This window comes from Dermacentor variabilis, chromosome 6 (assembly GCF_050947875.1).
Source record: "Dermacentor variabilis isolate Ectoservices chromosome 6, ASM5094787v1, whole genome shotgun sequence".
Lineage (NCBI taxonomy): Eukaryota > Metazoa > Arthropoda > Arachnida > Ixodida > Ixodidae > Dermacentor > Dermacentor variabilis.
This window is the reverse complement of record NC_134573.1, coordinates 153,982,375-153,997,843: the sequence shown is the minus strand read 5'-3', so window position 1 is coordinate 153,997,843 and position 15,469 is coordinate 153,982,375. Positions and strand designations below refer to the sequence as shown.

The 15,469-nt window shown below is 45.5% G+C and overlaps 1 protein-coding gene across 1 annotated transcript in view; it reads left to right on the top strand.

The window, feature by feature from the left end:
• Window positions 1-15,469, top strand: part of Tusp (WD40 superfamily protein Tusp) — a 209,080-nt gene that overhangs the window by 155,270 nt on the left and 38,341 nt on the right. Inside the window, 1 exon segment of the mRNA XM_075697579.1 lies at window positions 11,092-11,385. Coding sequence (XP_075553694.1) covers window positions 11,092-11,385 — 294 coding nt within the window.

Here is a 15,469-nt window from a genome sequence, read left to right as displayed (position 1 = left end):
CATTTCTTAATTGCGCCACCCTTGCAGAGTATAAACGGTTCTACGCCGTTAAAGAGATAACGCTTTTCGTTCGTGCGCTGGCTTTAAGACTAAAACAAATCGAGCTTGGAGGCAGAGTTTGGAGGCCGAGCTTGGAGGAAGAGGGACATTGGGTGTATTTTTTTAAAATTAAATGAATGGATCGAGGACAAGAAGAGTCTTCACACTAGGACAACTTGGAATGTTATGAAGCAGTGCAAGGAAATTTTCAGTGCTGAAAATGTGAAACTGAAATAATATTCTAATAATTATATGCGGAGGTATCGTTGGTAATTTTCGTTTTTCTCTAAGTACGCGTGGATGCATCTCTGTGTTGAGTGAGCTGAGCGAGCTAATCAATCGAAGTGCCTTTTTTGTGTCAGTAAACTAGTTGCAAAGAGGTTTAAATTTGCTCTATAGTTTGTTGGCTTGCAAGATGGGTGGCCCGTTACCCCTAGCGAGAACTATCTGTAGCTTTTGTCTGTGTAATAAGCAGACTAACAGCTAACACAACTTACAATAAAAGGAACTAGTAAGATTACAATGCAGTTCACCATAGAAGGAAGAAGCTTCCTTTGAAGTATGTTAAACTTAAGAGGGAACAATCTTAGAAGAAAAGTCGGTTATCGCGCTATATTATGCAATGTGAGTCATACTTCTTTTTCAAGCATGTTTGTTCGACCGCTGCGCGTGATCACAATACGCTTCCTTATGCTTTCTAGATTTTATATCAATAACTTGGATGGACACAGCCGTGTTTTATTTATTTATTGTTTTCTTTAGTGGTAGAACAAGCGTCAAGTGTTTACACTACAACAGTTCATTCAATTGGTTCTCGAGAAGAGAAACCACACCATTTGCTTCATTAAATTCAATGAATAAGTACCTCTTAAATGAACACAGATCAAGTGGTACAACGTCGTGAGTCCACTGACTACATACATACATACATACATACATACATACATACATACATACATACATACATACATACATCATACATACGTACGTACGTACGTACACACATACATACATACATACATACATACATACATACATACATACACACACATACATACATACATACATACATACATACATACATACATACATACATACATACATACATACATACATACATACATGCGTACATGCGTACGTACATACATGCGTACATGCGTACGTACATACATGCGTACATGCGTACGTACATACATGCGTACATGCGTACGTACATACATGCGTACATACATACATACATGCGTACGTACATACATACATACATGCATACATACATACATACATACACACATACATACATACATACATACATACATACACACATACATACATACGTACGTACATGCGTATATACATACATACATACATACATACATACATACATACATACATACATACATACATACATACATACATACATACATACATACATACATACATACGTACGTACGTACATGCGTACATACGTACGTACGTACATGCGTACATGCGTACATACAGCTCGTGCGCGTGCCCCGTGTACATGCGCGCTAGCACACAAACATTTCATGCGTCACGATTGCCACAGCTTTCACAATAAGTTTTGCTCAGTTATGTCTCAACAGTATTCCTGTATAGAGATTACGCATAGTTGCATATTGTTAAGTCACAAGTGAATCATATAAAATGAACATCTTCATAATTTTCCCCCTATCTTAAGCAACCAGTTTGCCTTGCAAGGGTATGGTGAGTTTGCGTCTGCGAGCGCCCTAAAATTTGCGTCGAGTCACGCAATCGGTTGTGCCAGCGAAGCGAACGGGAACACGCGGACTTGCGTTCCTCGCCACTGCCGTGTTCAATATGCCTGTTACCAGTCGCAGTCTAAACAAAGTAAAGTGCCATCTCGTGATTCCTGTTCCACGTCTTCGGCACTTACCGACGACCCCCTGATTCGCAAAAGATAATAAATTCGTATAAGCTGTTGCGAAAAAAATTCATGCTCGCTGTCAGTCTACTATTTTATGCCATGAAATCAGGCACGCAGATCGCTGCTGCCATAAAGAACGGTCATAAAGAGGACGGACCATAAAAACATGCTTCGTACTTTATGTGAGCGGTAAGCTGCGCCATATTTGCCAAAAAAAGCTCAGTACGTTACACTGGGCAATGCGGCGATCCATCAGCGAAGTATGTATATTAAGTAAAAGCATACATTGAGACATGATGGCAGGCAGCGTGCTAGGTATACGTCTTGTACACCATGAAAGGAAGCGTTGCGAAGGGAGGATATGAAAAAGACAAGCATGAGAAACACCACACGCGCAGAACATCTTGCAGTAAAGGATAGAATCGCCCCTGCGATCAGACATTTGATTGTATTTTGGTTCCTATGATCATTACCTAAGATGGATAACGCGTGGTCGGTTTAGCCGCCCAGCACTCCGAAGAAGAAAAGGCAAGTCTCCAAGATGTTGGTGCCCTATCTCTGTAGTGATTAGATACACATATTGATTGATTGATTGATTGATTGATTGATTGATTGATTGATTGATTGATTGATTGATTGATTGATTGATTGATTGATTGACCACACACACACCAAAGCAACAGCTCCATTTTTGCGACACCGTAGTGAAAGATTCCGGAATAAATTCGGACTTCATGGGGCGAAATTATTCCACCTTGATCTCAATAGACCGGCGTTTTCACTTGAATAGTATACAATTCACTTGCGTAGCACACCTATGTGCGCAGTAGTCGCAGCGCCATTTCATGCCTGTTTGATTGTTTTCTTTCTCCATTCATGTTTCATCATTGTCATGTGGCTAATTTCCCGGGCATATTCTAATTAAGCAGCACGTTTGTTAGTCTGGTGCTCTCAAGTGCACTATATTATGTAAAGAAATATAGCCACTGCTATAGAAGGACGAGGCGCCCGAGGCTGAGAAGACAGAATGCGAAGTTGGTTCATTTTATTTGCGGCAGACAGCGCTACCGCACGTTTCGCTGAGAACACGCGCGTTTTCTCGTCTGGCAACACTTAGACGACACGTACTTCTGTTTTATTCTAGGCTGTACAGGTTAGTGCTGCATGAAAAGCTCTAGGACAAAGCACACAGCAAGCTTGTACCCCCTTGAAAAATGTGAGGTTGAAAAGGAAAAGCAGCTTCCGTATTACGGCAACAGCATGGCCGACAAAAGTGCCATATTTCATAGCCCTCCCAGCACGGTCTTTGTACCAAAAAATGACGCAAAAAGGCTGGCCGCCCGCTGCTCCCCACCGGCGACATTTCCAGCTGTCCGCATCTCTCGCGTTGTTCTTTTTGCGCATTTGCTCCCGTCGCGTTCGCCAGGAGGCACATATAAGCCGTGAACGTGATAAGGAACCGTCGGGTTGTAGCGTCGCCGCGAGAGCGGCAACATGGCGGCAGTGGACCGTAGGAAACGGATACTCTTTTTCCCGTAGCGCTCGCCTCCTGACATCTCCATTCCTGCCCCTATTACCCGCGAAGAAAGTTCAGATGGTAATATTTACTCATGGCTCACTCTAAACATAACAAAGTATTTTCTTTGTCATTTCTTTCCCATTACCAACCGCAATGCTTTGAAGCGTCTAAGCCTAAAGCGTAAAAAAAGCTTGTCGGGAAACTTAGTGTGATGCGCAGTTAGATGGAACGTTTAGCTGGTAATAAAGCGAATATAAGCAATAGATTTCTGTATAATCGAGAAAAAAATCAACTGATATATTCGATAGATTTCTACATTATCGAGAAAAAAATCGACTGATAGGACGCATTTGGCTGATCTCTATAAGTATAAAAATAGTCTGGGTGCATTCATGCCATGATTTTAAGGTTTAATTTGTAGCTATATAACAATTGGTTGTTCCCTTTAACACCGGACTGTTCCGTACATCATTGCAATGGGCTGCAACTAGCAGTATTCAGCGCCGACAGAGGCAGTGTGAGGGACATAAGAACTTCTGTAAGCATGTGTTATTGACTGCGGCTCTTCTGCAGCGTCATGTGTTTTACTGTATGAGAACCAATGACATGAACTTGTCCAATTTTGCATAACCTTCGCATGCGAGTCGGTCAGAGTGCACCTACTCCGTGCAGGTGCGATTTGTCGCTCGGTGCAAGGCGAGCCTTCTGCATCAAAATTTCTTGAATGTTGTCACCGATTTCATACGGGGGGATAAAAAAGACAAACTTGTCTAAACAGATTACGCAAGCGACGCGAATAGTGTTACAGATTCTGAAATGTGTGCGAGCACCAGCGATTACTCTGAGATGTATGGTGGTGCATGTGTAATAGTGCATGTGTAAATAGTAAATAAAACCTGACCCGCAAGATCACGTCTTGACTGCCGACGACTGTATACTCCTCGCCACTACCGGTGTGATATGAGAGTTGCCTGTCCTTTTTGGGCGCACGTACGTCCTGTAAAGGGTTAAATGCTTAACTCGTGCTCTCATCGATGCCTGATACTTCACCGTGACTCCAACGGGACAACATTAACTCGCCGTATATAAAAATACGCGCGATCTGCACAGTGTGCAATGGTAGACCGTAAAATAAGATGAAGTTAGAAAAAGTGAAATTGTAGCCCAGTTTACTTGCAGTTCACGTTTAGTTCAAGTAAGCGCAATCTATAATAATATACGCACATGGTTGCTTCAGAAGTTGCAAAAAGATCAGAAACACTTTAGGCTCTCTTCGGAGAAATCTTTACCTGCAGCATATTAATATTCGCGCAAAATACAGTTGCACCAGAACATATTAATTGTTCTAGTGCTTTTTCCACAGTTTACGCTTCGGAAATTATTGTTCAATCAAGAAATTAGACGCGTTAATTGGAAGCATCTCAGCTCGACCCAGCATTGCCTGTCGTATCACTATCTCATAGAAGGGTATCTAAAGGCGAAAGTCCTAAGTGGCTCGTCGCGCGATGGCCTTGAAAAAAAAAGGCGGCGTCTAGTCGAGTGGCACAAAAAAAATAACATGTGACCTCGGAGCGAGAGGCGGGTGGATAGGTGAACGAGCGGCTTGCGTAGACAGAAAAATGAAGAACAGGTGCTGCGTCGCTGACGTCACGGGGCGGCGGTGGCGCCGGTTGTGGCAGTATTAGATTACGGAGTGAGCGAGACGGTGATGAAAGACGCTCGCCCAGGGCCCTAGCCCGCGGTAGGCCTCGGAAGTGCGCTACGGCCTCGGATGCTCGCCAAGCGAGAAACGAGGCACGACGTGCGATGCGACGAGAGCGAGGTATTCGCCCGCGAGTGCTGCTCTTCTCTGCTGATCTAATGTAATTGTGATCGGCTTGTGTTACACATTTTTAGCACATACTGGCGACAAGCATGGTACCTTTAGGCAGTGCATTAGGTGCTCGCATGTGTATTTCAGGAAGTCGACCTAAAGCGCTACACGTGTACTTCACTCTGCATGTCGTTATGTCTTGCGAGAAGTCTGACCCGTCTGATTGTGTAAATTAATGCATTACCAAGTGTGCAGCAGGCTTTCGCGCCTTCATGTGTTACAGGAGTGTAACATTCTGCCGGACTTCTTTATTTTTTATTTCGCCTGGTATCGTCACGTCGTTCACGAATCTTACCTAATTAAAAAAAAAACAGCGTTTTAGCCACTGTCCGTTCAGCACAGCCAGCGCAGCTTTGTTTTTAAGTCTCAGCGCAAAGGTAACTTCCCCTTGTCTGCGCACAAGCGTAAGAAGTGCAGGCGCTTGAGCGGTACTATGCGGTATACGTTACTTACAAACAAAGAAACACGGTACAACCAATGACGTGCGCAGCAAAGTGACTCAGATGCAGGAGCTGGGGAAAGCCAGCGGGGAAACGGTCGTTCCGGAAACGGGTCACTTGCGATGTTGGCGATTGCTGCGCGTCACGCGCCATCGTAGTTATCGGAACGGGCCGCTTAGGCATCGCGGACGAGATCGCTGCCGAGGCTGAAATTATGCACAGGGGCACATGCGTAGAGCTAATTAGGGGAGATCGACGAGAACGCCCTAAACAGAAAAGCGAAAGGAGGAGAGGGTCAAAGGGTGCAAAGGCGCTTTGGTTAAGCGTTTGCAGGCCACAGAACGTACTGATTTATTTTGTTTTGAGCGACGATGTGACATTAGAACACGCCCTCGAGAGGGCGTGGTCGAACGAGTGCGGTCCGAATGTCGGGAACCTTTTAACTGCGACTTCCACTTGCGAACCAAAAAAGTTAACGTTAATAAATTAAACACTCGGAAAGAATCGGGAACTCGCTCGGAACAGATAGATTGAAAGGTTCAATGCGTGGCGTAAAATTAATTATACGTACATGGTATGCGCCAGGGAGGCGCTGCTGTATGACTGTGTATATCTTATTCAATATTTTGTGGTAGTGAGGAGGCATGATACGCCGACACCGTGCCTCGACACACTTAATATACTGGCATTTTTTGTCATTCGGGGCAGCATAATGATGTCACAAGAAGCGACGTGACATAGGAAGACAGACAGAAGCGTGCATTCGAAACAGCTGTCAACGAATCAGCATACTGGCCAACACTGCCTACACTGTTGACTACGTTACCTGCAAACTTAGTGGCGTAATGGCGAGTCCTGTGGTGTTTCACAGTGCTATTACCAGATGAAATTGCGGCACCCGTGTCTAAGCAAGCTGCCAGTATGATTGAGTCAGCTTAAACTCGCATATTCTTTTTTTCTTCTCGTCCTTGGTCCTTTGAACGTCCTTATGCCTTCTTGTATATACCTTTCTTTGAGAATAATTTCTGACACGAGGTGGCCAAATATAGTTTTTGCTTTCGTGTGCAAGAATAATAATAATATTTGGGGTTTTACGTGCCAAAACCACTTTCTGATTATGAGGCACGCCGTAGTGGAGGGCTCCGGAAATTTTGACCACCTGGGGTTCTTTAACGTGCACCTAAATCTAAGCACACGGGTGTTTTCGCATTTCGCCCCCATCGAAATGCGGCCGCCGTGGCCGGGATTCGATCCCGCGACCTCGTGCTCAACAGCCCAACACCATAGCCACTGAGCAACCACGGCGGGTCGTGTGCAAGAACTAGACGGTCTTCAGCGCATTGAGGAATGCGCTTCAGCGAATCGAAGTCGTTCCGAATATTTCTGTCTCCGTTCTGCATTCACTGTCTGCATGTTCGCATGTAATACGCAGTGAGCTGCAGCTCCTTGCAGCATATACTAAAATACCGAAGCGTTATACGGACACACGTAAATACCCATAATATTTTAGCGTTATACGGCTCTCTAGTGACGTCTTTGTGTAACGATAACGTTTTCTGTGTTTGTCTACAATCTGCAGGCACGGCACTCATTTGCAGCTGCGCGTGCGTAACTGGGGCATTGCGGTTATACCAGCCAAATAAGAAAAACGCTTAGTTGTCGTAGCTAGTCGGCGGCTTTCGCCCTCTGACATTGTTATGTCATCTGCTCATAGCGCACTGCCGGTACATCACTGCTCCGTATACAGCCACAGCTCCGTGAGAGGGCACTGCAGTACTAAAACCCCTTCAACTTCGTAAAGTAGTGCCACGCTTTGAAGAATGCCGCCTCCTCCTCGCGCGCTCTGGCCGAGGCCGACGCCGGGTCGCTATTGGCCTAATAGCATCACGTGGGCCCTCGTGCCGTCCATCAGCGCCATTTTTGCTCGAGAAACGTCTACGGAGTGGCGAGGAGCGCATGTTGGCGCCGTTGCTACGCTCGAGCAGTGTAGGCGGCGCCACGGTCGAGGAGGGAGCGGGAAAGAGAGGAGAGACGAGGAGGAGTGAAGGCGAAGGAGGAGAATGTCACTACTTTACGAAGTCTAAGGGGTTTTATGCGGTACAAGTCGCGGACGCCACCTACAGCGAAAATTTTAAAAATGACGGGCTTGCAGCGCGCAGTACTCCTCCGTTTCGATGCACTGTGGTAGCACGATTTTCGGCGTGCGCTGTACTGCACGCGTAAAATTCACAACGACGATTTGCCACAAGTGCTTTGTGTCGAAGGACAGGTACACCCTCGGATCTGGGTCAAACTCGGACAATTATTTTCTCCGTTCAAACTTCGCAATAGCAGAGCTATCCTTGCATCGTTAAGTCGATGGTGGGGAGCAAGTCCCGATAAAAAAAAAAAGATTGCTTGTGCGCAGGAAATGCGCGTGTCGAGCCTCTTATTCTTTTCTTTTCTGCATTACCTCAGCACCTATTAGATGCCTCTAATTTCAAATGTGATCTGATACAGTAATTCGACCGATGACCTCGTAGTAAGCAACGCGGATGGGGTAATTTGGCCAAAAGTGAAATAAAAGCGATGAGTTGGAATTTAGGTCTGTTGATACAACTCACTTTCTGTATTTCTTTTTAATTTCTTCATTGCTTGTTTTTTAACACTCCCAGAGCCGTATATCTCTTCTTTCTGTTTTCACGAAAGATTAGGTTACTGGAATTTACTGGGCCTGCTTACACTTGAAGATTCCTGTCTGTTTTGCATTCTTACTACCACCTGAAGCAATACGCTGCACCGCACGCCCTTCCGTCGCTAACACAACCGAACACCCTCGTTTTTGAACTATTAAGCTTCTGTCATCCTACTCTACACACTCCATCGAGCATCCATGGCAGTGCTGCCTCCACGAAGACAAGTGCTGTTGTTGAATGGCTGGATCGAGAGACATCTCTTCTTCAACCAGTGTTGACCTTTTCACGTGAAGTTAATAAACAAGCAGTCATGTGCAATACGAGCTGTGTGCCGCTAGCGAAGTGATGTGTGGAGGTGATGGACGTGAACATGAACTTGTGCGTAGGAAGAGGAGGAGGAGGAAAGAAATAGAGAGGGCACGGATGTTAACCAGAAATGTGTCTGCTTGGCTACCGTATACTGCGGGACGGGAAAGGAACTGTTTGAAAGGAAAGACACGCGCTGGCGTCGACGGAGAAACTTGCCATGAAGCTTGTCTATTCTAGGTTTTGCAGACGTAGCCTGCTTCCATGACATGGGCTAAGCACGTCACAATAACTGGCGAGGCCACATAGAGGAGAGCAAATCGACTTCGCTGCTGTGCTGTCATCGGGCTAATTTCCAAAGGTCGCGTTTATTTCTGGTACTTATCGTCGCTTACGTTCCTCGCGTCACACGGGGCAGCGGAAGATAATTAAGACGCTGCTGCGCCGCATCGACTACCGGAGCTTGACCGTCACCCTCGTTAACGCGGTGACGTCCAACGGCGAAAACTTTCGCGAACGGAAGTCGAAAGCGCTTAGCGCAGGCCGCGTGTCGCACATACGCACGGACCCCGCGGACACCATGCATGTTAACGCGCGGCTATTTTCTCCCGCAAGCACAATTAGCCGTCATCAGCGTTTGTCACGTGTTATCGACCGTCGCAGTAGCGGCGTTCCCCGCAACTCCGCGGGGACGGGCTGGAGGGTGGTTAATTTTGGGACAAAGAGAGAAAGCCGGGTGTGGTTAGGATGTTTACCAGCCATCGACAGGTACGGCGGTTCACCTGCTGTTCGTTTTCGTACTCTTATGTACCTGGTCATTAACACCCATTTGCCGTGGCGAAGTTCTTTTGATTCTAGCGCTGCTTTCATTGCTCAATGTTTTAACTAGATACACTTTGAACCTGCTTTATTAGCTTTGAGCGTCTCGACTGGTCGAGTATTAGGTAGCGTAACTCGAATATGTTTATGCTGTAGTAAGCACCATTTGAAACATGGTTACCGATTAGTCGATGAAGTGTCATCGATTACTGGCTATGTATTATGGTTTCGTTGGTTTAAATGACTGGATTGCGTAGACTTCGGAAACTAGTTTGTCACCACCGTATTGTTATTTAGACTTCCGTTTTCAAGTTCGTGTGTTCCTTTATCTGGCTGCCTCGGCGCGTGTGCGTATCATTAATGCGTCCAAAGACGCGACTGCTTCTTCGTGAATCAGTTTCAAGGTAGACTGGCTCTCACTACCTGCGTTTCGAAGAATGTGATTCTTTACCAGCAATACCTCGTGCCTCCTCAGTATAGTCTGTGCGGAACCCTACAGCATCACAGAAATGACCCAGCAATGTCTTGAGACGAAACTAACAAAACGAAGGCTACTGCAAAGTCAAAACCTGAATGCTCGTTTGGCGAGAAGCGTATTGTGACGATTTATACGGACTTCATCTTCCCCATCTATAGCTAACTATCATTATTGCTTCGTGTTCTCGTCTTTTGTACGTTATGTTGTTCCTCGGAATTAAGCGCTCCGCTCAATCGCTGCGTTCCAAGTCCCAATATAATCACGAGTTGACTATCTGTTCAAGTATTAAATAATTGTGTAAGAAATGCTGCCCTCTCAAGAGGGGCAATGTGATAGACTGTACTTGCGCAACAAATGCGCCGCCGCAAAAAATTTGCGCTCCTGAAGGCGCCTTTCATAGCGGCGTTTTAATATAGTTCTTTTTTATTTCAGCTCAACGGCAGCTCAGTACAACTCAGGATTTATTAAAATCTGCTTTTGAACTACAGTGGCCTCATACATCTGAAGCAGCGACGCTTTCACCTGTAATTTCAAACTGCACTTTGAAAATATATTGCGGTTTCACGTGCCGAAGCCACGGTCAGGTTATGAGGCACATGATAGTGGGGACTCTTTATTAATTTTGACCACATGGGGTTCTTTAACGTGCACGCAATGCATCATACAGGGTTTTTTTTTTTTTTTGCACTCATCGAAATGCGACTGCCATGTCCTGGATTTGATTACGCGACCTCGTACTTAGCGAGTGGCCTCTAAGCCACCACGGCGCGTAAGCTGCACGTTAAATATAGGAGATAAAGAGGCATGTGTGTGTTCTACAGGAGGGTGGGGGGGGGGGATGTTCTTCAATGCAGGGTGCAGAAATAACACTCACAAACGACCAAACGACCAAAAGAAAAACAACCAAAGAAGTACACGTAACTTATATAGCACATTCGAATGCCCTGAACATCCGTGCAGAACTTCTCAATCAAGCAGTGCGCGACGGTAGCACATAGCCGCATTACTCACCAGAGCGCGCCCTTGCTGTTCGCAGGTGACGCTGGTCAAGTGGAACGAGCCGTACCAGAAGCTGGCGTCGTGCGACAGCAGCGGCGTGATCTTCGTGTGGATCAAGTACGAGGGGCGCTGGTCCATCGAGCTCATCAACGACCGCAACACCCAGGTGACCGACTTCGCCTGGAGCCACGACGGCCGCATGGCGCTCATCTGCTACCGAGACGGATTCGTGCTCGTCGGATCGGTGGCCGGCCAGCGATACTGGTCCTCCACGCTGCACCTGGACCGCGCGGCCGTGCTCTGCGGCATCTGGACGCCCGATGACCACCAGGCACGTGACCGGCCCTTATTACGAGCAGTAAACAGCACTAAACAACAGGACAAGGAGAGGGACACAGACAACAGCCTGTGGCCCTTGTCCTGTTGTTTAGCGCTGTTTACCGCTCGTAATCATGAACCAGCCAGCCCAAATGCTTACTCTTCGGCCCTTATTGTTTATATCCTGCTGTCACGAATTACTATTCATTTTCAAAGAATGTGTCAAAGTTGCATCCTTTTATTCAGAGACCTAAAAAAAGATTTAAAAAGTCAGGGTCGTAGGACGATAAGCATTATTTTAACTAAGCGACACAGGACACAGTTCTAAAGGAACCACATGACCAGCGCTCTGCCTTATTGTTCTTTTATGTGTCCCGTGTTGCGTCGTTAACATTCTGCCGTTTAACAAGAGTTACGAATTGGCCAGCCCAAGTGATAAAGTTGTAGGATGACCCTAATAATTAAGTATAGACTTATGGCAGAATTAATAATGTGGCTTTCATTCATTCGATAAATTGAATCGCGGGGTCAAGCCACATGCACAACTTAATTACTGGCTACACGCACCACGAGAAAGGCGGGATATTCCTGAACCACTGCTGGCGAAATGCAGCTTCGTCGAACATCTCGCAAAGCACTGCATCGCCTTCAGTCAAAGACAACTCGCGCGTATACCACTATGTGCGGAGTCATTGCAGGGTTAATAATGATTCTCACCGGAGTTCTTGAGCCATACCACTTGTGATAGTCTGTACGAGCCCCCAGTTCCGAAACCAGGACGCTATGCTTGTGGGACACCGTAAGAGCCAGATGACTGTAGCGTCACCGATGGAGAACAAAAAATATCGTCAAATGCCACTGTTTAAACAGCCCAACTGCAAGAGACGCAAAAAAAAAAAAGAAACGTGGACTGTGACAAGTGAGGCACTACGCAAGAGCGCTTACTGGAAACTCTATTTGCGTGTTGCTTTGCGCAGTGAGTAGCTTCCATAACTACAGCTTGATCGCCACATGACATCAGGTTATCGAAACACACTAGACTAAAATCTTGACGCAGACTATAATCAATACAAAGAAACGGCATTTTATATCACCACTTTCTTTTCATTTTTTGCCAAAGTAGACATTTCTATCACTTTTTAGCATGGATGAGCAATGGCTTTCAGCTTGTCACTTACTGATGGCGTGTCAGTCAACTTTCCGCCGACACACTAGTGGACGAATATGTCTGGAACTTGAAGAGGAGTATTGCTATTGTTATCGTTGCAAAAAACTGGCTCACTCAGGCTGCGCATCAAAGGTGGCGCAAGACAGCAGCAATAAAGTTTTAAAGTGTGCATGAGCGATTTCCAGTGGTGGTTGTGAAGCATGATAACCAATTGTAAGTAAGCTTATTCTCGTAATACAGCAATAGAGCTGCCTTGTACAATCTAAGTGGTACTGCCAGAGCGCCGTCAAGCGACCAGTTGAATATGCCCTCAGTTTAAGCACTGCGTCTGTTTCCACCTTGTCATAGGATGGTGCTAATACGTCGAAAACACTTAGAGCGATCGTTGCTCATAATAAAAAAAATGGCAGAGCAGAGTCATAGTTTGGAACCATGGTTCTCGGAGCACTCGGCAGGCTTCATAAGCTCCCTGTATGAAATAGGAAGCCTATAGGGGTGAGCGTAATCAACGAATCGCCAAACGCAATCATACTCTGTTTGCTGCGTCTGGCACACAATTTCATTGTTGCTGTCAGTTGGAAAAAACGCTACGGAAAACACATTTCCATCTCGGAACACTTCAAAGAAAACGTTTCAAATCCATTTGTCGTGATTAGTTGTACAGCGCAATCTTTAGCAACTTATATGACCCCTGAGCTTCTCAAAATTGTCCTGCCGTTTGTCTGTCTCTGCAAGTGTACCTTAATCCTAAAAAAGAGGTACGTGCACATTTGCAACCACGTGAACGCTCCTTACTTTCTGTTATGTCGCACTCCCATCCTTCGCAAAGCTGTGAGCACATTTAGAGCATTTTGCGGCTGGTATCTTTGCCTATTTTAAACAAGAGCGTCCACTGCTAAGCTTTCTGTTGCTGTTGCTCGTAGTCTTGATTCCTTCTTTGCGGATGTCCAGTTCGTTCACGGGCTAGAAGATCGTGAGAAACAGTCCTTCGGTGGTTGAATGCTTCGCGAATTAGTTTAAGCAGTGTTATCCCGCCCGAAATTCGAATTGCATTTGAATGTATTGCGAACAACACAATTATCTGAAAGTTTAAGCGTATTCTTCCCACAACCGCGGAGCATGGGAATCAACAAGCATTGAAAACGAAAAAGAAAACTGCTTTATGGTTAAAAGAGACAGCGCCGCGTGTCTTACGACATGTTGTGTTCAACTCCTCAGTGTTTCTTCGGCGGGCGTGGGCGGAGACCCATAAACGAACGTCTTCTTCGTCCTTCTGTCTCTGCACTTCTTTTCATTTTTCCTTACGAGCTAGAACACGTCCTTGTTCGTTCTTGCCGTTCGCATAAATATCGCCGTTTTTTGACTGGGCAATAAAAGGTCGTTAAAGGATGCGCGTCTGCACGAGGGAAAGATAAGCGCAACGTCGTGCCACTTTTTTTTTGTCTTCTTTCATACTTATATTATGACGCTGACAGACTTGCAACGGTGCCGACCGGAATTGTCGAGATATGCAGAAAGGGCTGTCATTTCGCTCCCGTACACGCGCGGTTTTCGTGTCTTTCGAGAGCGTACCGCACAGCGGGTGGTCTCGCTGACTACTCGGTTCGTTTCTATCTCGTAAAGCATGCAGGCCTACCCGCTAGCGCTGCTACGCTAGACGATTCATAAAGAAGCAAAAAAAAAAAAGTGAGCGCATGAAAGTTGAAGCGTAGTACGAGTGTCTCCTCGGGAGGCTACGCGGCGAGCTCTGCTGCTTTCAAATAGCCTGCCTCGTATTTTGTCCCCGTATTTTAAGTATTTCTTTTTTCTTGTTTTTCAAACGCTATACTTAGGCTGTGTTCCTTTTCTTTTGTGTGTGTGTGTGTGTGTGTGTGTGTGTGTGTGTGTGTGTTGAGAAAATGATAGCCACATTACAGTTTATTTCGCGTGAATTTTTTTTCCGCTTCAGCTCAATGAACTTGGTAAATTGAGAAGCTTTACGAAGCGCGAAAGAGATGAAACCACGCGAATAGGATTTCGTAGCGCATCTATTCGTTATAAGCTTCGAATTTTCATCCTATCATCTGCGAAGTTCCTGCCAGAATAACTTTAGTTGTTTTTGCGCATGCAACAAAATGAGGCTACCCCTTTTACATTTCGTCCGCTTTTGGCTACAGATTTTAAAGTCTGAATGCGTGTCGTTTACATAATGATTTAACTGGCACGTTTGCATACCCGGTGGCTAGAATTTAATGCGCAAGGCTGAGATATTAAAATGAAAAAACGCCCCTCATCAGCTTACCAACATTTATTCGGGTTAATGGTACCTTACTTTTAATTGGGATAATTATGAAAGATGCTGGTTTAACTTAAACGACACTAATTACTATTCCTTTATGCCCACACTGAAGCACAACACGCATCACTTAGTTTACATATGCAGGTCATATACTTCTTGCGTTAATTATCATGGGTTGTCAGGCGGTCTAACTTCATCCTTAGTCATCGTCGCATAGAAATGAATGGGTCACGTGGCACACGACCAAATAACATATAAATCTGTATATAGAGGGAGCGAACATTCAGATATTCGTATTCAACTTCATACATAACCGAGAATAGCTGCCCAAGCTGCGCAAGACATTTCACAGAAGCCATGCGAAATAAACAGTGCGAGTTGAGGCTTTTACTTTCAAAGTGGATATTTCAATACTGCTTTCTCTGTTGAATTCCTTTTGTTTCTTGCTTAGAACACGAAAACCCACACCGAAAAAAAAATTCAATGCGGGCCACGAGCGACATAAATTTCAGCGACACCAATCACGGAATAGCGTCGCCGCGACTAAGTGTCTGGAAAAGCCGTAAATTTGAAACGCACAATACAAACCGCGTCAGTAGAAACGGCATTTTCCGGTCGGAGTAGCACTGGCGTGGCGGAATTTATTTTTCT